Source organism: Colius striatus, chromosome 1 (genome assembly GCF_028858725.1).
Source record: "Colius striatus isolate bColStr4 chromosome 1, bColStr4.1.hap1, whole genome shotgun sequence".
NCBI classification, from domain to species: Eukaryota; Metazoa; Chordata; class Aves; order Coliiformes; family Coliidae; genus Colius; species Colius striatus.
The window spans coordinates 173,945,763-173,973,735 of record NC_084759.1 but is presented as its reverse complement, the minus strand read 5'-3'; the positions used below and the strand labels follow the sequence as shown (position 1 = coordinate 173,973,735).

At 37.3% G+C, this 27,973-nt stretch overlaps 1 protein-coding gene across 1 annotated transcript in view; it reads right to left on the bottom strand.

Moving 5' to 3' along the window:
• The window catches only part of LRIG3 (leucine rich repeats and immunoglobulin like domains 3), a 38,434-nt gene extending 11,144 nt beyond the window's left edge, over positions 1-27,290 (bottom strand). The window contains exons 1-11 of the mRNA XM_010196030.2: positions 27,268-27,290; positions 25,225-25,296; positions 24,864-24,938; positions 9,739-9,873; positions 8,970-9,113; positions 6,192-6,335; positions 5,737-5,880; positions 5,171-5,314; positions 3,611-3,691; positions 2,877-2,948; positions 2,464-2,535 (exon numbers count right to left, since the gene is read on the bottom strand). Coding sequence (XP_010194332.2) covers positions 2,464-2,535; positions 2,877-2,948; positions 3,611-3,691; positions 5,171-5,314; positions 5,737-5,880; positions 6,192-6,335; positions 8,970-9,113; positions 9,739-9,873; positions 24,864-24,938; positions 25,225-25,296; positions 27,268-27,290 — 1,106 coding nt within the window. The remainder of the gene's footprint in view (positions 1-2,463; positions 2,536-2,876; positions 2,949-3,610; positions 3,692-5,170; positions 5,315-5,736; positions 5,881-6,191; positions 6,336-8,969; positions 9,114-9,738; positions 9,874-24,863; positions 24,939-25,224; positions 25,297-27,267) is intronic.
• Between the last annotated feature and the right edge of the window lie 683 nt (positions 27,291-27,973).

Here is a 27,973-nt window from a genome sequence, read left to right as displayed (position 1 = left end):
AACTCTAAATTTTTAGGTTAAATACATATATCACAATTTTATATCAAGACAGCAACATTATTTAGCTGAGATGTGGTGACATCACTGCCACGACTCCTACATTCTACAAAGCAGATGTGTTATCCTCAACTCCCAGCTTCTGTCATGAATAAAAGTCCAGGCAGTCAGGCATGTTTGTGGTGTCTTGGGTACAAAACTACAGTCAGCAGTAGGACACAGAGAACAGACATGCCAAAGAATAGGCCAGAAGGGAGTGCTCTGGAAGCTAATAAAAAAATTCTGTGACAATTTCTTTCCCTCATTTCCATCTCAGTCAGATTTTATCTTGGGAAAGATATTTCTTTAGAAGGAGTGAGGAGATGTAGAGTAGTCCAGTGTTGAAATAAAAAGGGCAGAACTGGCTATCAGCTTCTCTAACATATGCGAATATCTACGTTCACAGAAAGGGAACAAATAAGGAAACAAAGGGATATTCTTTCTAGAATCAGGAGTTGGAAGTAGGAGGAGTTCTCAATTTTGGCTGAAAATTCAGAATCACTCTTAAAAAGACAGGTGTTAAAAAACACAGTTAGTAACAAAACACCTCTCTTCAATTTTTTTTTTCTTGGACCAAAAGCAAAAATAATTTATGGATCAGGGAGAGAAACAGTTTGAAAGACAAATGAAGGTATTTCAATTCCTGATTTTTTTTTTTTTTTAAGAAAAGTGCGGCTCTGCTCTTTTTTCACACTGCCTGGATAAAACCTAGGGATGCCAGCTCTCCAGTTCACACAGAGATAAAACAGGTAACTTTTCACTGAATTTCTAGGGGCATTCTTGTTATTCTTATGAAGCAGAGTAACCCCAGTAGTTTTTGCTACTCTGACGCAGTGGATATGTGTCATGTTATTTTCAGATTAACCCTGCAACAGCTTCAGAATAAAATTACTAGATGGAAATTTGTACTAAATAAACTTACTTCTGGGAAAGTACTTTCTACCATGTCTCTACCTTCCTCAAACATAATGGATGTCTACCAGGTGTTTCAATAAATTTACAGAAAAAAATAACTGAAACATCCCAAATTTTGAATAGTTATTTCACTGAAGTTTTCAGAGTCTGGTATCTTGTAGCATCTTACAAGCTCTTGGAGCAGTGTTAGTCTGTCATTCCAGCACATTTGATCACTCTTCAAATCATCTGTATCATTCCCTAATTGTCAGCACTGTGTTCCCACTGCTTTTCCTGTGCCAATTTTAACAAGTACCCTACAGCTGGCTGAATGAGTTCAGCAAACTAACAAAGCAATACAATCGGTTTCAACTCAAGGAAGAGGAAAGGCAGAAAATCTCTGGCTATGAGTAGAAGCATGGCTGCTGCCTTCTAGAGCAACTGCAGCTACATCACTGTATGGATAACATCAAACTGAACTTCAAATGAACCAAATATTGTCAAGATACAAGAAAGAAATATTTTACAGTGTGAAGAGTCATACATTAGAACAAAATCCCCAGGAACACGGTGTTGTTCCCAACACTGGAGGTTTTCAAGTCACAACTGGACAGAGTGCTAGGTGATCTCATCTAGACTCTTTTCCAGAAAAGGTTGGACCAGATGACCTTTTGAGGTCAGCCTGGGCTGTTCTATGAGTCTGTGAAACATGCAAGGCCACTCCTTACTTTCTCTGTGGCACCCAGCATGGATAACATGTAGAGATGAAGTAGAGAGACAGATGATACGGTGATACTTCAGGCAGTTTCTACTCATAATGAGAGCAGTATCTTTTTGTTAATTCTTTAGTTCACTGAGCAGCTCAGGACAACAGATCTGACTACAGAAAGCTGATATAAACAGAGGAAGCGTTAAGGCAGATGTAAGAGGAAGAAGCAGCTGTGCCCAAAACACAGGGAACAGTGGTAGTATTTTTCTGCATTGATCCACTGAATAAGAAGTCAAGAGGACAAAAAACCCACCAAACACTCACTAGAAGTATACATTGTTCCCAGTGACCGCTTCATGACTTCCCTGAATATCTGCCCCTTCGCTGCTATGGGATAGAAGGACCCAATTACAAGCACTGACAACCAGGTATTTACAAAAGAATTACAGCACTGCATTTCACTGGTCCAGTAAGCTTCAGCTCAGTGATAGCACTGCTGATCTTACAGCACACTACATCAAAGTCTCCCTTATCTAATACCTATTAGAGATCAGCCAATTTAAAATAAGGACTCTAGACACCAAATGTACCAGAAAATGAACACCTCCTATCTCATGCTATCTCACTTAAATACAGTCATCACATCAAAAAAACAATACACTGACATACCCTTTTTATGTAACTTCAGAGAGATTGCAGTGGGAGTTTATCACTGCACCAAGCAACATCTTACAAGGCTTTTATTTATATTTATTATATATTTATCTATATTTCTTTCCATAATTATATATATTTAGAGGTCATGTCTTTACATTGCAACTTACAATTCTTGGAGTTTCTTCATTTCTGAAAATGCATTTCCTTGAACTGACATAATTGCATTGTTACTTAGATCTCTAAGAAAAATAAAAAAGAAAAATATATTCAGAGGAAAAAGTAGTTTCAAGGAATAGTTTGCTACCTTGTGATATACAAAGGATCTCCCTAGCTTAAAAACTAGAGACAAGATTACATAGTTTTATAGCATGCTTAATACAGTAACACTTTCAGCATCAGTTCCAAAATTCATATTCAGCATTAACTGCAAAACAAAAGACCCTTCTCAATATCACAGTAGCAACCAGGATACATATATTTAATTCAAAGTCATATAGCTTGTTAGTCCTACTTTTCTTTCAATTAGTACCAAAATTCGTTTTTTCTAATGTTGGACTAAATGTGAATTTTTACTACTTACAGGTGTTCAAGTGCATCCAAACCAGAAAATGCTTTCTTTGTAATGGATCTAATCCTGTTTCCTTGGAGTACTCTGAAAAATACAAGTAGATGATGCAAATGAAATAAAGTGGAAGTATTTTTTGAGCTCAACAATTGCATTTTTGCCATTTATTTCTAAACTTGGACTAATATTCAATATTCATCCCTCCCCAATACCACAAAATGTCTCACCTCTAAAAGATGACAGTCATTTAGTCCCCTTGAGTAAACATTTAGATTTTATAAGGATTTTGGAAGACGTTCAATGTACACAGTCTGGTTGTATGGACTAATCTAAATGTATACACACAAGCATCTTTTTATTTCATACATGTGAATTTGAAAATTTCAGCGCAATGAAGCTACTTCCATTGGACACTGCATTACTTTACCAAAGACTATTCCTGTCACTATGCCTTTTTCATAGTGTCACTTACTATTTCCTATTATGTGAAACTCTCATTCTTTGAGAAATGTTTCCATAGATAGTAGTAATGGTTAAAATATTTCAGATTAATCTGACTTGAAAAATCTGAAACTTCTGTTATAGAAAAGGAACATTTTATAGAGATGAAAATGGTAAGGGAGAAAAAAAGTACATCTCAGCTATGGAAAATATCATGAAGTGTTGGGCTTGTCCCTTAAACCACAATAAGATAATTAAGATATTTCTTTTAAGGAAGGATCAGATATAAATATCGTAGCAATACTCACAGCTTCCTAAGTTTATCTAGGCCAGAGAAGGCACCATTCGTATCTTCAATAGTCCATGATATTTCATTGTTTTTCAGATCTCTGTTTAAAGGGGGAGGGGAAATCAAACAAGTGTTATTAAAAAGAACAAGGCACATATTTCTTCAATTGTATGTACTATTTAAAGCAATTTCTAAAATAGCTTTCTGATAGGTTGCTCTTCCTGATTAGATATTTCATTTACATTTTTACTGAGACTTTGAGGACTATTAGCACTTTTTCCAATGATAATTTAAAAGGTCAAACTCAAAAATTTTAAGAATCGTTCAAAAACAAACTCACATTCTCCTACAATAGCATTCAGGTACAGCACTATCATAAGAGAATGAGTATCACAGGAAGGGAAGGGATCAACTTTAAAAAAATATGCTCTTTGTAAGTTCATAATACTAACACACAAAGAACACACAGATTTATTAATAAGTGACATTTTTTACTGTGAGGGTGACGGAGCAGTGGCACAGGTTGCCCAGAGGGGTTGTGGAGTCTCCTTCCTTGGAGGTCTTCGAGACCTGCCTGGACATGTTCCTATGATCTAGGTGAACCTGCTTCTGCAGGGGGGTTGGACTAGATGATCTCTAAAGGTCCCTTTCAACCCTACCAATTCCATGATTCTATGATTTTTACATCCTACAACATTCACAACACTAGCTTAATTATCTGTGAAGAATAAAACCATTATGGATTTGTTAGAAGAACTGTGTGGGAGCAAAGAATCAACAGGGTATCACCAGACAAAAAAAAAAAAAAAATCTAAGAGGAAAACAATTCCTAGACACCTCACAAGTTTCTGACTCCTCTTTATGATCTGCAATTCTCTTTATATTTGTGAAACATAGCATACACTCCTTTGAATTGCATCTTTGCTAGATGCCCAAAGTGTGAGCATGTGCAAAAACCCCTGAAAGTAAACTGTTAGCGGCCTTTTCAAAGCCATTTCATTTTCAATCATTTCATTTACCAGGTTAACAGATGGGCTAATGGTATGCAATTAGAAGACTTATAATGAATTGGAGCATATTTAAATTACTATTTTCTTCTCCTTCCTTCAAGAAATGCTATTTAAAAAATAGCATTTTGCATTTAAAAAAAAATGCTCAAATGCTTAAAGCAATTGCCCAGTCATGACAAGCATCGGTGTCCAAGTAATACACAGTTGTGAATTTTGTCGTATTTGTATCATGAGGGAAATGTTGACTCATTTAAGACACAACTATAAGCCAGATCCCTAAAGCTATGGGCAGCAATGCTGCTTGCTGCCTTGCAATGGAGATGTGCCTTTCCCAGAACAATGCTACCAAAAGCTTGTATTTACCACCATCCATTGTGCACAATCTTAACAAAAGTCCTCCCTCTCCCAACTATTCTGAAAAAAAATCCTCCTGTAAGAAAAACACATGCTGATCTGGGAAAGGTAACAAAAGGCTCTGGTATATTTCCTAATGGAAAAAATAGAATCCATAAACACTGAGGATATTTTCTTAAGCTTTCTGACTTTAAAAATGGAGTTTGTTAACTTACAAAGTCTGTAGACTGGAAAGTCCCCGGAAGGCACAATCAGCAATGTAATTTACTTTGTTGTTTCCAATGTACAGTCCAACCAACACGCTTAAACCAACGAAGCTTGAATCATCTAGCCTTGCTAAGTGATTAGATGTCAAATCTCTGCAAATTCAAGGAAAAATGTCTTTTACTATTTATGCTGCAGTACTTATTACCCAGTTCAACTCAGGTGAACTTTCAGAGGGAGGAGAAAGTTGCAAGGGAAAAAACTATCACAAAACCTACTACAGCATTTTTGACCACACAGCTTGTGTATCATTTCCAACAATTCACAAATTACTGCAGAATGAATTTCTTTCGTTTGAAGATGACTATGTTACAGCTTTAGTATAACTGCCACAGTGAAATGAAGCAGTCACGGTTGGCTTCAACTGCTTTCAACAAAATGTAACTGTCTCACGTACAAAAAAGTTGTTGTCACCTTGGAAACTTTGTTATGAAAAAATTCACAGATCAGTGGTAAGAAGTTCATGCTTTGGCATGTACCCAGCTTTCAAAACTGGAATAGAATAAAAGCTACTCACAGCTCACTGAGTTTTTGGCAAAATTCCCAGGCATCAGGACTGATCCTACTGATGGCATTTTGGCTAAGATGGAGTTGCTGCAGCATCAGTAAGCCATAAAGCCAGCCTTTGGTTACCTCTGTTAAGTTGTTATGGTCCAGCTGCCTACAAACACACACAAACAGATAAAAACCATAAGGTTCAGAAAATCAGCAGAGCATGTTCTTTGCCACAGATCCACATCTGACTTTATGATACTAGCTAGCTAGCTACAGTCTCTCTTTACATTTGCAGATGTGCATTCAGAATGTGCTGTCCTAACACATTCACCAATGAATTGTGTGCTGCTTTTCAAAGCACACTAGAATAATTTAATTCAAAAACATCCTTACATTTTATCAAGCAATCCTATTAATTTTGTGCAATTCTACTTCATACGCTATCAGCAGAATAGATCAGAAAAAATTGATACTTACAAGACTTCCATGTTGGTCAATCCCCAGAAAGCACCATCCATGAGTCTAGTAACTCCATTTCTCTGCAGTTTTAATGATTTCAAAGCTGGAAGTCCTTGGAACGTAAGCCCATCTATTTTTCTAATTTTGTTGCGACTCAGCTCCCTGCATAACAGAATTTACGGTTACAGCAGAGGAAGTTTACCTGCATGCCAATAACCTTTCTTCCCTCTCTAGAACAAACCTTCTTTAAATGCTTTTCTTGCACATAAAACAACTGAGACAAAATGTAATAAAATTCACATTTTATTGTAATACATTATGTTTTACCATGCTAATACTGCTCTGTCTCTCTGATACTGAGGATGAGTACTTGCTAGTTCTTGATTTTTAGCTTTAAAGAATCCCTGTAGACCTCAAATGTCACAGTAAATCCTGTTCATGGATTCAAAATTGAAAGCTAGTTCCTGGTGTTTATCCAACAGTAAGGCCATTAAGTTTAGCTTGTAACTGCAATTAATAATCAGTCAGAAAGAAAAACATTAAAATTTTAAGTTGTGATAATTAGGCAAAATTAAATATCCTGGGTGATCCCTCTCTTCCTTAATTTAGAGCCAAGCGTTCATTATACATTCCTCGCTTATTCTCCACAACTAGTTATAAACGGTTCCTTTGCTCTTTCTCAGGTGGTATTGGCAGTCACTCTTCTGCCACTACACACACCCTCTGTAGATCAAAAGCTGGAACCTATATTTATCCTGCAAGGGAATTGAGGCATAATTAGCTGGAGGGCCAGTTGCAGTGACAGTAATACTCAACATTTTCTATTTTCCTGCTCTCCACAACACTTTCGTGGGTTTGGTCCTTTTCGACTTTAAATCTTGCACCAACCCCAAGCAGCTTTCAAACTTCCTGAGCTATGTGAAAAGGCAAGTCTAGTCTCATACAAGCAGAATAAACAATGTGAACTGTTCTTATAACAGTGAATTTTAAACTAGCCATCATATGCTTAATTAAGTGTTTCTTTATTAGTAACAACTCATACACAGTATAAAGAGACAGGATTAGACAATACTAAGGCCCCCATATAATGAGCAATCATCTGCCCCTTCAAGGTCTGAGGTCTTACACCTATCAAGCTGCATCCTAGCAAATCAAAAATCCTCTCCTTCCAAAATTTACTTCCCCAGGGGAAGTAAAGGCCTAAAACCCCCTCCATAGTTACAGCACAATTATTTTTATGAGTCTCTGTCTCGTAAGAATTCAGCTTTCCTCTCTAGCAGCCTGATATGAACTCTACCTGATAAGAGATACCAGATAGAGAACTCTCTTCCTGTGTTTAGATGTCCATAAGCAGTAAAGAACATTCAGTAGGAACAGTATTCACTTCTCCTCCACTCCTCCTCCGAATACTTCTTTTAAGTGTTAACAAATTTTTGGTCTTCATTGCACATCAGCTATCTAAAAATAACTAGGACAGCTTACCAATCAAATTATGAACAAGTACAACTTTTTTAGGCAAGAGTATCAATAACTTCCAAAGTTTCAGTCAAATCTGAAGATCAGAAAGTCTAAGATCACTGATTAACTCTGAGCTTTGCAGGACTTCACAGGGGTCAGTTCTGGGGTGAGTCTTATTCAATATCTTCATCAGTGACCTGGATGAGGGGACAGAGTGTACTCTCAGCAAGTTCGCTGATGACACCAAACTGGGAGGGCTGGCTGATTCACCAGAAGGCTGTGCTGCCATTCAGTGGGATCTTGACGGGCTTGAAAGCTGGGCAGAGAGGAACCTCATGAGGTTCAACAAGGGCAAGTACAGAGTCCTGCACCTGGGGAGGAGCAACCCAATGCAGGGAGGAACAACTCAATGCTGGTACAGGATGGTTTTCAAAACCCACTTGGATATCTTCCTGAGTGACCTGATCTAGGCAGACCTGCTTGAGCAGGGAGGTGGAACTAGATGACCTTTAGAGGTCCTTTACAATCCCTACCATTCCATGATTCTATAACTGTTCTCATGTATTTCTACTGAAGTGTCTGAGTCAAAACCTTTGTATACAGAAAAGGTACTGTCACTGCTTCCAGTTGTGTTGAGCATTCTAACATTTGACTGTTTTTCTGAACTTTCACTTTCAAGGTTAACCTAACAGAGTTCATAATTTTCAACTCTTGATTGTCTAACATGTAAAATACTTATTTAGGATTTGACAAAGCACAGTCCTGGCCCATCCTCTTACCAACCTGCCAAACTCTTTAAGGTTTGGGATTTTTTTAAAAAAGGTAACTTTCCCAGTCTCTTCCATATTAAATAACTTTAACTATTATTTATTCAGTAAAACATTTACGGACAGCATTGTATCAATGAAACTGATGGAGGTCTATTTACTCAAGCATATTGCTTATTGTCATACCTTCTGAAAACAAATTAATTCCCTTTATTTCACCCTGAAAGCACAAAATAAATAAGAGACTGCTGCAGTGAACTATAAAAGTTTATTTCACTTAGCATTTTTCCAATGCCTTCTTACAGGAATACTGCTATTAACCCTTTTCCAGACTTTGCTTTTTTTTTTCTTTTAATAGGCAAACACAATTTTCAACACAAAGACTATTCACATCTCACCAATATATAAGACTAGTTTTGTTCAGTACAAAGCCGCAGTTAGTAAAGGTTGTAGTAATATGTTTTCTGTGTCTGTCTCACTCTGCCTCTGGTTAAATTAAAGGCTAAAGTTCAAGCACTGCCAGTGCTTTGGAAAACCTGAAAACAATTAGTCAATTGTAGGTTGCACTTACAGGTGCTGCAGATGGGAGAGCTTAAACATCTTTTGAGGGATTGCTGAAATTTTGTTCCTGTTCAGTTTCAATACTTGAAGTGTGGTAGACAAATTGTCAAAGGTACCAGGCTCCATGGAGGTTATTCGGTTACTGTTAATGTACCTGTTGAAACAACGTCTAGAAGGTTAAATTTACAGTTATTTAATAAACTCTTAATACCAAACGGTGAAACACAAAGCTTTTGCTCTCCGTACTCCTTGATAAATGAAATTTCATTCATCATACTAATTAAAACTCTTGACAACTCAGTTTGTGGTTAAATAGTATTTCACCACCAAAGTTTTACTCTACTCTGCAGGAGTTTATTACTGGCAGAAGATAGCATGTTGCAACTCCATTACTTTATTCTCATTCAGTATTAGCTCTGGTATTGCAGGATTAAAGTAGACACAAAAAAGTCCAGCAAACTCCATGTAAACTCAAGACTAGTTCAACCACGGGGAATCTAACTTTATTTTGTTATGTGATTACTTATCTCAAGAGACATATCTATTTGTTTCAACTCAAGATGACGATGGTAACTTTTTGTGGACAAAAACAACTGCAATAGTTAATGTATTCAAGTTAGTAGCTTATGTTGAACTCAACAGGTGAAAGTTGGAACAAATAATTCATGTACTTCTAATTGAAAGAAGATTTAGTACTTCAAGAAAAAGCTGCCAATCTAAGTTTTCCAAGTTTTTCAACAGTAACCAGAAAAAAATTAGTAATACCATGTTTTACTTACAGATACTTGAGCTGTAATGATGGAAATGATGATATTTTTAGCTCTGATATATTGTTGTTGCTCAAGTCCAAAGTTTCTAGGCTCTGAAACAGCTTCAGATGTTCAGACAAGATGTTGGCAATTTTGTTATTGGTCCTGAAATTTAAAGACAGTAGTCAAAAGACTGATTTCCAGAGAAAATACTTCTTAACTACACGACTCTCCCGAAAGTTATTTTTTAATTCCCTGACTCAAAAAGAATTTCTAGTTTAAGAAAACCAATAATGTATGTTCCCTAGACATAAAATTAATTTCAAGTGATCCCAAATCACAAATTGGAATGCTCTAAACAAATGTGTTCATCAACATTTCTTAAAACATATTCCCAACAAATTAGATGAAAAAAAAAAAGATTCTCATTTTTTGTAATCCATTTACAGCAATTAATGCCTTTTAAAACAAGATGTAAAATTGCACTGAATAGTACTATAACAAAATGAGATTTGTTTTCTATTTTAACAAAGTTAATATCTTAGTAGCTAGACATAGTGTTTCATTTTTTGAAGACTCGTGTGGCATGAAAAAAATCAGACAATTTCCAGAAAAACAGAGATAAGATTAGAAAAGATGGATGACAGTGGACATCCTTGGAAAGACATTCTATAATTTTGCAATTAGACCTAGTATTCATTCTACAGATTTTTCTAGTGAGTTAGCAAAGGACAAAATTTCTGCTTGTTACAGAGGTTCACGTGTGGTCAAACTTCAGCTAAGCATCAGACCCAATCCTGCAACAAAAACTCTGCAACTGTTTAAAGATAGGGGTGTCCTAGTCTACTATAAGGAACACTCTCTCTTTCACTTCCAATGAAATGTACTTTTTTCCAGCAATCATATTTCATGTTCATACCCAGCAACCTACCACTTTTTCCATCGCAGTTGCATAATGTACCGAATCATTCATGCACATCAACAACATTAATAGCGTTATTCGTTTGGGGCTAATGGTACATAAGGGAAAATAGACCATGACCAATTAAACAAATGTAACCCAAAATAATCCTTGTTACCTTGGGAAGTTCAAGTCAGTTCTGGTTTTGGTACATTCTGTAACTGCCACGATGAACAATCAAAACTTAGGAGCTCTTCCCAGCTCCTAGAGATTGCAGGCAAAGGCAATTTCAGTAAAACTATCAACACAAGTGTTGATTTGGGAAGATGTTTGCCTTTACTAGAAATTCTCCCACTGATCAAATAGTAAGTCACTCACTTAGGATAGTATGGACAATCTTAATGTATTCAAAAAGTATGGGAGGACTACTGCTCAAGATAAAGAAGTCATGACTCAAGCACTGCACCAGAAGTTAGATTAATGGGCCTTCTGACCACATGTGGGAATGGGTAAATGATCTGGCAGCCCCTCCAGTGCTGCAAATGTATCGTGTTTCATTCCTCAGGCTGTCTGGTAGAGGTACACTGCATTTTTTTAACTCTTAGCTGAAAGTATTTTTAATAAATGGAAACAAATTACTTTAATAAAAAATAACAACAAACACCACCACCATGTGTCAGTTCTACTGGCCAAATAAGACCGTGAGTTAGATAACAGGTCATAGAGCCTTGCCTTTATGCATTAGTTTGTTTATAAGGTAATTACTAACAAGGTATTAAAACTGCCAATTACTTGAGTGACAAATAAAATTTTCCTTGTAGTAAAAGTGTGCTCCAGCAGAAGCCAGCAATTTCCTGAACTGCACGCCTCCTAAATTGCAGTGTGAAAGTGTTCAGTTATAGAGACGGCTTGCACAGTGCTGTCTTTGTGTCAGCACTGCTCCATAAACCAGAAATTCCTCACAACTGGCAGGATAATAGCCCCTGTATTACAAAGTTTAGTTGGACCTAATGGAACCAAATAAAACTCTTAGGCAGCCTTCAGATTAGCAACTAACCAGCAAATTACCTGACACAGACCAGGTTATGACAAAAACAAACAAACAAACCTCCAGTTTGCCTGTTTCAGTGATCATTTTTCTTTTTTGTATTGCAGGGACAAATCACCTTCTTCTATTCACAAAATAAAATGGAAGTCACATGGAAGTTACACATGGAAGCCCTAGTCCATCTCACAATGAAAATCAAACCACTCCTCACTGCACTTTCCTGCTTACTGATATTTGTAGAATTTACTCAAATGCAAAGTATCTGAACAGTTCATTCCTTATTGCTTCAAATTTCTAGTCCAGTTTTCTCCTCAAAAAAATTCAAATGCCATAATTCACATCTGGAAGGAGGTAATCCAGCGCTGAATATACCCAAACAGTTCTACTTTATGGCCCAGCTTTAGTTGAGGTGAAAAACTTCAACTCTAATTTGTTTTTTCTTCACAATTAAGTAAACCAAATAAAAACAATGCACTGGCTTCCTCATAACTGCCAAATCACTGTCAAAATTAGTCAAGAAGGACATGTTTGAAAAAGCAAGCCTATCTAATTGTCAAGGCAGAACCAAACAGTATTCTCTGTCAGCGCAATGACACACAAGCTTGCTCACTGTAGGGAAAAAGAAAACCAAACCCAAACAAACAAACAAAAACCCCTAACAACAACACTGGCACCACAAAAAAACCAAAAAAACCTCTCAAGCAAAGTGCTCTTATTACTGTTCTCAGACAAAAGGAGCTGCACACACTGCATTGTTTCACTTCATAGATCACCCAAGGGGGAATCAGAGCAACAGAGATACTCTGTAACAAGAGAACCAGTCCATCAACCTGCAACAATTTGATCACAATTTCCTCATCTGCAAGGAACACTGCAGCTTCTCCTCTTACAGCTAAAGTAGCAGGAGTAACACTGATAAAACGACCAAAAATACCAGCATGAATGTGAACATGTCTTTTGTAATTTGAGTGGCTACACCCTGAATTGCAGAAAAAAAAAGACCCAAAAAACAAACCCAACACAAGAGTGCAAGCAGATTGATTTAATTATTTTTACATAAACTTATGTGAATACCATCTTAAGACAGAATATCAGTTTTTCATTATGGGTATGAGAAATCCCTCTCAGTATTCATGGCTTTGACCACACCACTTAGGCGAAAACATCTATAACCAACCTATCAGTCATGATCTCGAGATTCATTCTATATAAACAACAGCTACAACATATCTGACATATTGACTTGTACTTTCCTGTCTCTGGAGAACTGTAAAGCAGGACATCTACTTGTCACATTCATTTTGTTAAGGATCTAACATCATTTAATACCATTTAGACATAACTAGTATGTGCTGGAAAAAAACCCTAAAAATCTGAGATACTGTGATTAAGTATCTCTTGATAAAAGATTGAAACTTTGTTATTTCTTCTACTTAAGAGAAATACCTATACAAGCTTCATTATTCTGATCCTATAACATGGAAAATCCAACTTAGAAATAGATTAAGACCTAAAGTTCTATCTTTTTTCTGTTCAAAATCTCAGCACAAAAAAAAAAAAAAAAAAATACTCTTGCACTTCGTTCTCCAGTATAACTCCTTCTTCCAGGTTGACCTTGATCACCTGTGTTTTATATTACACTATGATCCTGACAATAAGCCTGGTAAAAAGCCAAGATGTCTACAAAGACAATTCTGGAAAGTTTTGTCTATGCAGCCTATTGTTCAAAGTTGTTAGATGTAAAGTAAGCATTCTAACATCTGTGTGATTCTGGACTGTCCCCTAAACTGGACTGATTCCTTTGTCCCTCAACTAAGCCCTGAGAGGCAGGCTATATACCATTTGCTTCACAAACAGGCAAATGGAAACACAGTAGAGCCTCTTGCTAGAGACTAAAAGGACAAATAAAGAGAAAAAAAAGCACTCTGCTAGGACTAGATATATCTTTCTGAGGCCAAGATACTGGGGTTCATAGATGTTTAGTTTGACTGTCTTGCGTTGACATGGCTTCCAGATTAGAGCTGGCTTGGAGGGAGCCATATCAGAGCACTGGCAAAGTAGACATAACTGTCCACATCTGAGCATGTATCAAGCAGTCTCCGTTATGTGCCACTACAGTTCATAGCCTCCTTTTTCACTTTTCATCAAATCTTTGTGGCTGCTTCACCTTTTTCCCCCACTCACCAACTGACATCCTATGACTGCTGGTCTATCATCTCTTGTTTCTTGCACACTCTTCCTGCCCTCCCAAATTCCTTTGGCCTTTTGGAGCTCTTGTAAGAAACAATGTCAAGACACTGAGTGAAACACAATTTATGCAAAAAGAAGAAAAAATAATTGTTTGTAAGGATGAAAGATCAAGACTGTAATAAACTTCCTCGGAAAGTGCTGGAAGACACGTGACTTTTATGATAAGGCAACTTTAAGGAGAACATATCAGAGGAAAGTGTCTCAGTAACTTCTACAAGGAAAGAAAAAAAAAAGATTTCTTTTTCTTAAGTTTCTACTCATTTAACTACTAAAATCAGCCAGACTGTAACAAACAATGACATCACTTAAAATACTGTAATTATAGTTTTAAGCTGAGCACTACCCTTACAAAAAATTCTGCTGATACGAATGGGGAGGCAGGTTTCTCATTCCTACCCCTATTCCAAATAATATTGCAAGGAAGGATTACAAAAAAACCCCTCCACATGTGCTCTTCACCACTAGATATATATATATATATACAGTTTTTTTGAATCTTTGTAACTGTTAGACACAGAAATATTTAAGTGAAACTGGTTTTCTCCAAGATGAAGAGGCTAGAACTAGAGCCAGAATTCTGGGTCACTTCCAGTCCTTCTGGTAGGTCTACAAGTCCAATGCCTCCTTCACACACACATTTCTCATGTTCCCTGTGGCAAGATGTTCTTTCTTTTGAAGGACTCCTTCATTCCATGATCCATGCCTGTCACTGCTCTTTCAAGCTAGATGTCAGAAAGTCTCTGTTCTTACTTTTTGTGGTATACAGGCATAAAGTAGAAAATTAAAACTCAGAACTCTGCAGGTTACTGATACTCTGTCCAAAACTTAAGACCAAATGTTTACAGACTTCCAAATCAAACATAAAAGAGGAAGAGAAGAGAAAGATTAAGAACCAAACAATTCTGGGATCAAGATGTTTTCATCACCAAAAAGAAAACAGAGGCAAATCCAGACTTCCAAACATGTGACATCAATTCTCTTCTGATTCCAGTCATAGTACAAATTAATTAAACTTTCCTTCCAAGCTTTCTTCTTGATACCCTGGAGTCTCTTTCCCATTCTACTTTCCAGCTCTTCCAAAATAATCACAAATTACCTAGCATGTGATAGTCAAGTAAACGTATAAGTTCATCACTTTATTTTAGTGACAGTAAACAAAGCAATGCAGGCATAGCTGTTTCAGCATGAGCTAACAGGAATAACGACTCACTGATGACTTGGTGTGCTCCGTGACTGTTAGGTAATGTTAAAAGTCTTGGGCAATTATTAAGTATAACCTAGACCAAACCCAGCATTATAAATAATCTTTCTAATTTGATGTATGGACTCATTAAGTCAAAATACCTATCCTTTACTGTTATAGAGCCAACCTTCCCTTCTGGAAGGTGCAGATGGAAGTCTAGGCACTTGAAACCACATGCACTTCTAGATCTACCCCTAATCTTAACTGCTAGTATGATTTGAAGGACGTTCTCCTATCCACTTTTATTTCACTCAGGACACTGAGTCATTACATTTTGCTGCTCTACCACAATAACCACCTACCACTTCTGTAAGATATAATGCCAACATTTCTGCCTGACCTCTTTAACTTTATTCTGATTTCCCTTATTCTCTGTACTGTATTGCCCTACAACTTGATACCTCCTCCTTGGTAAAATTTCCTACCATTCCTGCACTTTGTCACACAGGAACAATGTCCTCTCTTTGTGTAATTCATTATTATTCTTTTTAACTCATCCTTTTCTTTAACACTGTTAATCAGAAAATCATGCCAATTTTTTTTCCACTGCAAATAGTTCATAAAATTTGCATTCTTTTCCATTCTCATTGCAAAAGCATTCATCTGAGCTCTCATTACTTTATAAATTTTTGCTACAACAAACTCTGGGTTTCTACATACTTCTTCCCTTTCCCATCATTCAACCTAAGTTGCTGTCATAAAAACCAAGTTTCCATGTCTGCAAGTCTGACTAAGACAGGTTTGGGTTTTTTTTTTTTTTCATTTACTTCTGCTTAGTCTCCACACCAAATGTCAAAGAACTAATTCCAGTAAGTTTCTTTCCTTTAGCTTTTTACTCACAACTTTAGCCCAAGTCACACATGGTTTACCATCACTCTCTTTTTCGGGACTTTCTCCAAGTAGCCTTATGCCTGAAGCCCAGCCTGGCACTTCTCTATCCTTTCTTTCAATCCTTCTTCAAAACAAACTCTTCCAGGCAGCATCCAAATCTTAATCCCTCCCATAATAAAGTGGTAGCTGAAGAGATGACAAGGATGTAAAATATTTGACCAACATTTTCTTAATATTGGGAGCCAGACTTCAGTTTAGTATGCTAGCTTTATAAACACACAATACCACTTTCTCTGGCAAGCTTAGAAGGGAAAGGCATCCACCCTTACTGAATGTAAGCTTTCATTTTTAGGACTTGCGTCTGAACTTTTCTTGTGACTGTAGCTTTCTAAATGCTAACTGAGACAGTGTTGTCCCAGATTTTAAACACAGCTTTCACTTCTAGCCTACTACGGGATGACAAAGAAGCAGATTTGTAATATCGGCCCCTATTCTAAATAATCTTGCAAACAGAACCCCCCCCCCCCCCCCCGTATTTACAAAAGGCCTTTCACAGGAGCTTTCTTCATCAAGACACTGCCACACAGTGCAAACTATCACTCATTCCACGTTGCCAGATGGGACAAAACATGCTTTACATGTTTGCTTCAATTTTAAATTTTACTTCTCAATGTTGACTATCTGAAGCATGATCTGGGATGTCCATTATCACAAAACATATTGAAATACATATTTTTTCATATTTTAAACAGAAATGGAAACACAGTATAACAATAAAATTCCCTCTAATTAAGGGATGAATCAACACTTTTCATCAGTAACTACGTTTGTGCATAAAGTTAGACAAGCATTTAAGCCTGTATGTTGGCTTATCAAAACCAGGATGTGACTGTACACTCAAATTTTGGAAGAGTATCTTTTTGGCAACAAAGATTTATTTTTTTTAACCACAAATGAAAATTAGTGACTAGTAAATGCTTTACTATCTCCCCCTTCCCCCCCAAAGGAAGAAGGTAAGATTACTTTGTTCTTCCTGGCAAGGAGAATTAAAGTAAATGTGAAGTTGCCTAAAACATGGGTGAATTTACATGTGTTTAGTCACAAGCTCAGTATCTTGTTTAGCAAAGATCTATGATAAGCCACTTTACTTGAAAGTTACTTAGTTTTTAAGAGCTATAATGAAAAATCCTTTTTCAAATTACATATTTAAGTTAGGTAGCATGAACAATCCCATTCACCCTGAAAGCCCTGTAAGTAAAGACACCAATATGGCTGTATTATAAGCTCCAGACACTAAAGGTGTGTGGAGTTAGCTCTGTCTCCACTGCTTGGTAGCACAATGTTACAATCACAATGTAACCAAGTCTTTTATCAAAGGGATTTCATTCAGATTGGAGCAACACATGCTGTCCCCTGAAGAAACATTACTGATGACTCAAATGAGGATTACTGAGCAACTGAGCAAGGCAGCAGGAAGGAGTTAATATAAGAAGCCACAAAGCTAAACCTAGGCTCTTCTGATAAGTTATTTTAAAACTTCAGAGCCTATTTATGAAGCTTAGTATATGCACTGGAACTTGTAGATCTTCTCTGATATATTTGCTGCTGCAGCTATCTAGGTTTGGTGAGCAACAAGTAGAACCTCCCATTTGGAGCAAAGAAAACCATCTGGACCTATGTCACGGTTTAGCAAAGAGATGTTTTTGTTTGCTAACAGGAGGATGGGGCTGCAGTGCAGGCCTGGTAAAGAGTTCTCAGACTTTACCCAGGCTCTTGGGTTCAGACCCACCTCCAGCCCTGCTGGGCCGATCTAGTGCCTCTGCAAACACTATTTAAGGATAGGAATTTGAAGTGCTTGGGAGAAGGTGTAGGAGTGGTACAAGATGGAGGTGACCACACGGTCAGAGAAGGAGGAAGGAAGGAGGAGCACCAGACCAGAGACCCCTCTGCAACCCATGGCAAGAACACAGGCTGTACCCTTGCAACACATGGAGGGCAATGGCAGGACTGAGAGCCGCCAGCGACTCTCGGTGATGCACCCAGATGGGCAGGAGACTGTGTGAGGAGGTGGCCATGGCGCAGGCCGTGTTGGAGAGCCTGTGGGCCCCAGAGACACACACAGGAAGTGAAGAGGACCTGCAGCCCTCGGGATGTACAAGCATCAGAGAGGCCTGTGCAAGGCTGCTGGCCGTGTGAGGTACTCCGTGGAGGAGCAGGAAGGACCAGCAAGGAGCTCACCTGCCCTGAGGACAGACAAACAGCAGAAGCCATTGGTAACAGACTGACTGAAACACCCATTTCCCTGCTCCCCTGAGCCATTCAGTGAGGGAGGAGAAAAAAAGACACTGGGATCAGGGCTCTGAGCCTGGGAAGAGGGGAGGGGTTGGGAAAAGGTAGTCTTAAAGTGCTCTTCATCATTGTACCACTGTGTTGTTTTGTGTTGGTTATTGTTTTGGGGTTTTATGGTTATGTTTTAGTTGATGTTGGATTAAATTCTTTTCTGTTTTCTTTCCCAAGCCGAGTAGCCTGGTCTGTTTTATCCGTACCATAAGCAGCAATTAAGCCCACCCTGTCCTTTGGGAATTCTCAAGTCTATGGTACTTGAGTCTAATTGTGGTCTTTTGTCCCTTGATGGGCGTAAACCAAGACAACCTGAAAAAAACTCTTTAGTCATTTTTTGAGATGACGATAAATACTTTCTTAAAAAAAACCCAAATAATTGTTATAAGCTTAAGTAATTTTTCTACTTTCTTCCTTTGAAGAGACTGACTTTGTACTTTTTCAGTACAGCAATATACTTCTGGCTTTTAGGTTTGCTTTCAGTAGTGTTCACTGAACACCAAAGGCCTGAGATTAATAATCGTGTAATATTAGCCAAGAAAACAAAATAATTTTATAGTGGATCATCAGAAAGTCACAGTGAAAGTTTAAACAACTTTACTTAGTATGAAAACTTGTGACCCATGCAGTCACCTAAGAATGGCTACTTTACAGTCCTTTTGTCTTGTTTTTATCTCCTGACCAATCTTTTTTTGCTAATACTTTTTATTCATTTTCCTTTCAAAACATCTAGGACACAAGACAAGTATCAAAAGACAATTATTTCAAGTCAGCATACATCAACAGAAAGATGTTACAAACCAATGGCTGTGGAAAGCCTTCAGAATGACCTGAGAACTCAGATCAGCACCCAACAAACGGGCACATTTCAATAAATTTCCCCAATACTGGCAACCTTTTTTCTTCAATCTCAGAATTCAAAAGTGAATGACCATGAGATTCATGGTTTTAACTTCCTTTTAAAGACTTCTGGTACAGGTGGGGTTGGAGGTTAACCTCAGCAGAGGAAAACCTGAACCATGTTGCACATTTCATGTCTCTTACCAATAAAAGATTTCACATTCTGAAAAGTGGGAATCTAATACATACCACATATTAATGTAAAACCTGAGAAACATCACTAAATTGTGAATCATCCATGCTCCTTTTACTTCTGGTCGGTGAACTTTGTATTTTTCACTCTGGCTTTAGAATACTTGTTTGTGTTCTAGACTAACACGATCAGTCTTTACAGCATAAGCTACAAGGATATTGCCATCTTAACCACCTCCACTGTATGTATTAGTGCTTTTAAGTTAAAGAATTTATATTCAATAAAATATAAAGTCATGTTTATTTAAAACATTCTATCATTTAATGCTAGCCTAATGTCAGAATTTCACTACAGGTCCTAGAGACTTGAGCATATACAGCTTTTCTATAGACAAGAAGATGATTACGATTTTTAATGTATCCTGGACGTGGGTAATAAAAAACATAGGGTAAATTCTAGTTTTACATAGATACTTTGATAAGGACAGTAAAATTCAGTTGGGGAGCTTTAATACTCAAAGCTGTTCTTTCCCTTTAAAATGACTGCTACCTGACATTTTCCATGGTAGTAAAGAAACAGTGCACCGATGATGTTGGATGCTGCCTACAATTTTGTATTTTTTCAAGTTCTGCAAGTAAAGTAGTATAGGTTTCTTATTTAAACTGTATATCTGTAAACAAAACTTCATGAAATGTTGCAGCATTTGCAAATCAGTGTCTTTCTTCCTCATAAAACACAAATCACACTAAAAGCAGTTAATATTTTCTGAAGAGTTTCAAAGTAAAACCCCTACGCAAATGGCAGTTAATCATCATGCAGGACTTCTCTATAAGGCTATTGTACTTGCATTCTGTCTATTTCTGGATTCAGCCCAGGTACAAAACTTTACAGCAATGAAAGACTGAAAATACTAGTTTTCTTCTCATGTACCAATGTCACAAATTCTAGCATATTTTCAGGATAAATGGGACAAGATTGCTATATCTTGGGTAAAGAATGCTGTTAGAATGGTAACCAAATTCAGAGCCTTTACTTGTTCTCCTGGAACAAGGGCATTCATGCCCATTTCTCTACCTGACACAAAAGTGATCCACCTATCTGGAAACAATGAAAAGTAACCGTTTTATTCTCACAGAACTGCATAACTTCCTGCCACAATCATTTAAAGCAATTCTACATTAATTTAATTGTTTTTTAAGAGCACTTCAGGGATGCAAACTAGGAAACATCAAACATCTTTTACTTACAGGGATAAGTACACCTACGTTAGTACTCTGTGTGGCATCTGTACATTATATGTTTGTGGTAAACAGTTGTTAAACCCAGTATTCTCCTCCAAAGCTTACGTTGTCCAGCACATTGAGGGATGTGGCCTCCTAGGCAGAGCTACTGTAGTGACCGGAGAACTGACAATCCCTGGTGAATAGCTTAACTCTCTCTCTACCTTGATCAACAGCTCTCCTCCTGCTTTCCCTTGGGTGGCTGTGCAGAAAGAACATCCTGCAATTTCAATTTCAAATAATTGACTTAAATGATCTGATATGCTGAAAGATGCAACCACATCTTTGCAAGTAACATCACTGTAAGACACGCATGCCCAAGTACATTGGCCACAAATTTCAGAAAGAATCTAACTTTAGAAATCCAAATCCAGAAGTTAGTTTAAAATAGATAACTAGATGGGCTTCAGTAGGAAAGTCATCTGAATGATCATAGCTACGACAAATCACTTGAGAGAGAGCTTTTTCCTCTTTACTCATGCCAAAGAAGACCTACAGTTTCTATTCATACTTACAATGTCAAACTTTCAAGAATTTAGGACAGGAAAGATGAATACTACTCTTTGCTCTGTCCAGAACATATTCTGTCTGTAGCTGTCAGGCAACTCATCTGAACTTCACAACCTAAGCCCCTCTGACCAGATTTAGTTCAAACAACCACCCATTTAGCTCACAGCAGTTTCCAGGATGCTCAGAAACTCTCCTATGCCATGTGAAAAATACATACTCACATTTATAACATCATAGATGCATCTCCAGCCACTTAATGAGAGTGTGCCTGCATGTACTTGCATTCTCCTTCACACACACGTAATATCTTCCCAGGCTGGCACACGGGGTGTGCCTGCCTGATATTTTTCTGTCCCATGGTGTTTAACTCTCAACTGGCATCCATAAAACCAAAACACTAGCATTGTTGTTTCATCTTAGAGACAAACCATGACCACAAGACTGGGAATATCTGCTGCTCCGGGTATGTTTATCATGCATAATTCAACAGGATATAAATATCAAAGCTAGATAAGAATCTATTAGATAGCTAGAAATGAGGTAGCTCCAGAAATGGAAACTACAGTAACTTCGTAATCCACCCATGCTTGTTTATACTGCATTTAGACATGCCATGCTGTATGAAGATACCTGTACTATTATTTACTCTAGACAGATCATCACTGTTAACTCCCTTTGCAGGGCAAGAAAACTCTTGCAAAACAGGTAAAATGTTAAGGCTCTACATCTGGGTGACTAAGAAGTGAAGAAAAAAAAAAAAAAATCTTACAAAAAGAAAGTTTCTTCAACAATGAAGAAAGAAGGGGACCATTTCTACAGCATTCCATGAAGACTCCTTGGAAAAAACAACTGGCTTTTCAAGTGACACTAATGAACCAACATATATGTATCACGTAACAAATTTAATCAAAACAAGTTTCAGAAGACCAGCATCCTCTTCTCTGACATTATTTGAAAGTCAGAACAAAGACTCAACAAGGAAATAGCGGTTTGTTTTGGAAAGGCTCCACAAGCTCCTTTCAAATAAAAGTTTAAAATCCTGAATAAAATCATCAGACGCTTCAAGTACAGTTACTCTTTGAAAATTGGTTTTAAAAATTACATTCTAATTATTCCATGTTTTCTCTTCACATAGTTTAGATACATTAATGCAGTTTGATCCAACCCCTCCAAATAACATCCAACACAGGAGAAATAAGTCAACATATTTTTTCACTTCTAAAGGCACTGTCAGATTTAGTATTTTTCCATCTATGATACCACTACATTATGTCAGACAACTGCTGTATGTTTATTACTCTTTATATTCTTTTCTATAAGAAGAGATATAACATCTTTACACAAATCACTTCTAACTTGTAAGAACAAGAGGCTGAGAGGACACCTTACCATTCTCCACAACTATCTGAAAGGAGGTTGTAGCAAGGTGGGGGTTGAACTCCCAGATAACAAGTTATAAGACACCAGGGGAGGTTTAGATTGGACCTTAGGAAAAATTTCTTCACTGAAGGTGTTGTCAAGCATTGGAATATGCTGCCCAGGCAAGTGGTGGAGTCACCATCCCTGGAGGTATTTAACAGATATGTAGATGTGGCACTTACGGACATGGTTTAATGGTGGATGTGGCAGTGGCATGTCAATGGTTGGACTCAATATCTTAAAAGTCTTTTCCAATATAAACAATTCTATGATTCTATTGTATGCTTTAAAGAGTAACCTTTGCAAAAGCAACAAGATGCTTTACTTTTTGAACACTGTACATTTGCTTTGAAATGGAATAGTCTTTACTATATGTTGATATTCATAAGTGAATATAAAATATTTAAATTACTTAATGAATTATTTCTACCATATTATTCTCAAAGAACCTCTGCTGTGGTCATAGAATAGGTATTAAATTTCAGCTGGAGTATACTTATAATCAGTATAAGAACACAACACAGAAGTAATGGAAATTAGAATGAGAACAAGCCAGCACTCAACCAGATCAACTTCAGCTGCACTGGAAATACTTTTTTTTTTTCCTCCCTTTTCTCAGTATATATAGTGCAGAGAACAGATCTAACAAAGGTTTTTCCATGCTTGACCACCTGAGTAAATGAATCAAGCTAATGACCTAAGAATACAGAACAAACAATCCAGCAGTGACTGATTTTCACTTATTCTATCAGGAATAAAAAAAATCTTTGCACAACTGCAGAAGGATGACATTAGCTTCATCTGACATAGTTAAGCTTCCATGAGAAGGACTAGATGAGATGCTAAGACAAGTTCTCAACTTCATATCCATCAAAAATAATGGGGAAGGATACAAATCACTTTATTACGTTAGTATTTTGAACCATGTAGTAAAAAGAACCTTAGCAAAGTGGTAAAAGGAAATATATGTGTATATTCTTTAGATCAATTAGGTGCTTAAACTATAGTATGTTTGATCAGTGTAAAACTAGCATTGATGCAAAATGGAAGATTCGCTTGAACTCAATAATTATTTGTCAAGACACCATGTCCTTTTTCTTTCATTTTTTTCTGATTCTGATCTGTAAGAAACCACATCAGTATCAAATGTCACTTGGTTCTTATTCAAACAGAGCAGTCCAGACACAGCGGCTGCACCAGCTGACTTAGCTGACCTGGGCCTAGAGTAAAAACAAACCCCTATAAATCACCAGATGTAAGCAATTGAACAGTGATCAATTTAATTAACTGAACAGCTTTCCAAAGTTTACTGCATTGTTTTAACCCTTCAGGCTTCTTCAAGAAAGATAACTTGCAATTTGTATTCAATGGCAGGATTTGGCCAGAGGGATACAAATTAACAGCTTTAGACATTTTTTATTCCCATTGATAAAATACAAATCCCACACATAAAAATTGGAAAAAATCAAAAGACATGATAGTGTGACAGCAACTATTTTTGCTTGTGGTTCTTTCAAAAGGTTATAAAAATTAGGTAACAGGGAAAAGAAAAATCAAATTAATTTCAAATGAAAATGTCAGGAATAAAATTTCCTTTAAAATCAGCTGTGTTGGTTAAAGGGCCCTATATGCCTTTTACAACTTTATACTTGTATTACAAATGCCACATCAAGTAACCTACTAATTTCTTTCAAACAAGTTTCTTTCAAACATATGAATATAGACATAATAGTGTGTCACAATTACATGTATTAACTGCAGACATAAAAAAATATTATACCACACATTAAAATGGGCTCAAAAAGACATTTTAAAGATACTGGCAAAACACCTTCTAAACTAGATACTTGTCCTGAAGCTGTGTCTGGAGGGGATTTCCCCTTGTTGCCCACAGAAATTAATGGAATTCTGCCATGATTTAGCACAAGTAGGATTTCAGCCAAGATGCTTAATGATAGAGTACAACTCTTGTTTTCAAGTCCTCATTGTACAAGTTTGTATAACGTTTACTAATGTTTGTATAGTGCCTAGCACAACAGGGCTGAGGCTTCTGGGCACTACCACAACATAAATTAATTCTAATGTGGCCTTTGTATCTGAGAGAAGCCTAAGACCTACAAGGATTAAGCTCAATTACACACATTTTAAACAACTTGCTAAATAATGACATAATCAACTTCTTAACCACAAGCTGCTTTATTTCCAATTATTTGACGTTAACCTCTGTAATAATGCACGTATTTCCACAAATCCTGTAGAGTTAGTTCCACTAACCAGGGACAAGAGTAAGATGTACTTACAAAGACAGAAGAGTTATATTTGCAGACGCTGGTCCCAGATCTGGAATGATGTCCAGTTCATTGTTGTTCAACTTCCTATTAATATTACAAAATAGAGAGTCAGCTTTGATGTTAATAAGAAGCACATACTTTGGACTTGATAAATTGTTGAACAGTGTCACTCCAAAACTAAAAACCAATTCCACTTAGTGTAAAATATTAGAACATCAAAGTTCTTTGTTCAACCAATTATCCCTAGAGAAATAGCTATACATTTAACATACACAAACAGTGGCTAAAGTTTTTTTTTCATTGGGGCTTTTGTGGAGTTTTTTTGGGTCTTTTTTCTTCTTTTTTTTCAAATTAAGATGAATTAACTTACACTTCCTGAAGACTGTGAAGGTGATCCAACAGACTGATCTTGATTGAAGATAATTTGTTGTGACTTAAGTCCCTATGAGGTTATAAAAACAAACAGTCTGTCAGTTTTGCCACAAAATATCAGCTAAAGCAATACAATTTCAATTGAAATTATGTTATCATTTTTTTCCAAATACAAAGTGGTTTTTTTGTATTAGTAAAATTGGAATAGAAACTCATCTGAGTATACATGGTATACGTGTAAATACCCTGATCACTGACAGCAGTACCAAAAGAATTCCTATACTTCCGAAGAATTCAGAACTCTTCACCAGGATGTGTTGCAAGACCCATTAAAAATATCTTAAGATTTTGCTTCATACACACCAACGTCAACCTCTCTCGCCCATCCCTTCACAAAAAGGTTCTACCTGAAGCAATCTCCTGGTTAAAGGAAAATTCATAAATCAATACTCATTGTTGTCTCATTCTTTGAGTCATAGTATTGCTATCATTTACTCTTTTCACTTTCTAAAGCAATGCATACATTTTAAGTACACATTGAGAACTGTCCACAAATCTCAATTCTATTTTCGTGCTTTCACACAATTCAGGATGCCATTCCTATATAACCAAACTTAATGGCAATTTTAAACAAGCAATATCAGGAGAAAATTCTACTGAGTTTTTCGGTGTTTTAAACTTTATACTAGTCACATTAACACTGCACTTAATTGCATTCAAAGAAGCAGCTTGAACACTTCACTTGTGACACTCTGTACCGAAGATCCCAAATATATGTTGATGCAGTTATATGAAATCTTGTTAGTGTCTGCAGTGCTTGCTACAAAACAAGCCAGGGTACTAAGGATGCAACACATTTTCTTGACCATTGTCAAGAAATTATTTTCTCTATACACATGTATCTTTACTATAAGCCCTCTCCAACACTTGACATCACCATAAAGTACAATCCTAAGAAACTTTCCAGTACTTCAGAGGCTACAGAAAAACATCACAAAAAATAAAAAATGATCATACAATAGAAGGCAGAGAAGCTAATTACAGGAACTCAAACTCACATGTCCATAGAGATCTCCACAAGTGGTAAAGATTCACAACTGGTCCTGTAACTATGGCTAGCCCCGTTAAAGACCTTCCTCTTCTTAATCACTCATCCAGCACAATGTGTACCTTCCCGCTCCCATACTGCAGCCTATCACTACCTCACCTGCAGTAGTTCAACCATCTGTGAAGCACTTGCTGGACATGATAACACTGGGTTTATACAAGCCAATGAACAAAAACTACACTATTCTTAAGGCACTCTTAAACTCCCTCTGGTGACAGTTTGCAATGCAGACACAAAAAGAATTGCATTAGCACGCCTCATCAGTGAGCTGTTGTAGCATCAGGTAAAGGCAAAGAACTTTCTCAAGCTTCACAAAACTTTTCCCCATGCTAATTAAGCACTGAACAGTCATCCAACATGGCTGGAGTCCTCATCAAGCCACATGGGCATGAAGTGTATTTCAAGTTGAATTTATGAGGAAACTCCAGGATTCCTTACTTTTTCTGGATAATAGGATTCAGTACAGTCACCTACACCGAGCATGTCAAATACAGGCCTGACTGCCATGGTTGGGTCTACTCTCCATCTACAGGAAATTAAGAAATCTAATGATAAGCAAGCATATCCTTGCTGTACATAGACCAGAACTGCTTAAATCAAGCCTAGTTCACCATCTGTTCTACGTGTTCTGCTCTGTGACTTAGCCATGAGTAACTGCAGATCCAGAGAACTATGACTTCTCTGCACCCACCGTTACCAACCTCGGACACAAGTGCAGTGCTGTGATCCAGCTAGGCACCTGGGTTTCCTCAACAGCACACGGGGATGGTAAAACCACATTTTAGACTTCCCCAATTGTTTGGTGCTTTACAAAGTTGCTTGTTCAATGTTGCCAGGCAGTTCCATTGTCCCTTTTGTCCACTCTTGGGGTCAGCACTTAAAAAAAAAAAAAATAACGAAAATACAACATTACAAACAATCTCAGGCATGTACTTGGTGTGCTCTGAGCCAGCCATGTCGACCAGGCCCAGTGGGCTGTGGAACTGTGGCACCAGCAGCACCTGGCTCACAGTCATGGGCAGGGAGGGGAGACAAAGCTACATTTGCCAAGCTGGGGCTGCACAGCAGCATGCAGAGGGCAGACCCACTGACGCAAACAGCTTTTTCCAGAACAAAGAAAACAGGAGGGTGAGAGCTGGATGGGGAGACACCTAGAGAAGGGGAAAACCCTCTATCACCTTCAGGCCACCATGGAAGGGATGTTTTCAGACTCGGCTCTGGATTCAAGCACCTAATATGCATCTGCATCTTCTTCCAGGTGTCTAAATCCCTACAGATTTTCACCTTTAAGATAGAAAGACACAGTGTAACTTTTTTAAAATCCCATAAATATAAGTTTCAGCATCATGATTTTGAGTTCATCTGTAAATGAAGTTAACTACACTTAAGATGACTGCATCTTTCACTGCTTTAAAATCTAACACAAACATTCATCTGGCCATAGACTGGAGAAAAATCCCTTTGTTAAACATCTGAAGACATTAGCTGCATAGATCTGAACTGTTCATATTGCATTCTTAAACATAAATACAGAAAAAAATGTGCCGTCACAAACATCTAGATGAATATCTAACTTGGTCCTTTAAAGTAGAGAGAGTAGAGACAATTTTTACCCTTAAACTTGATTCAGTATTTGGCT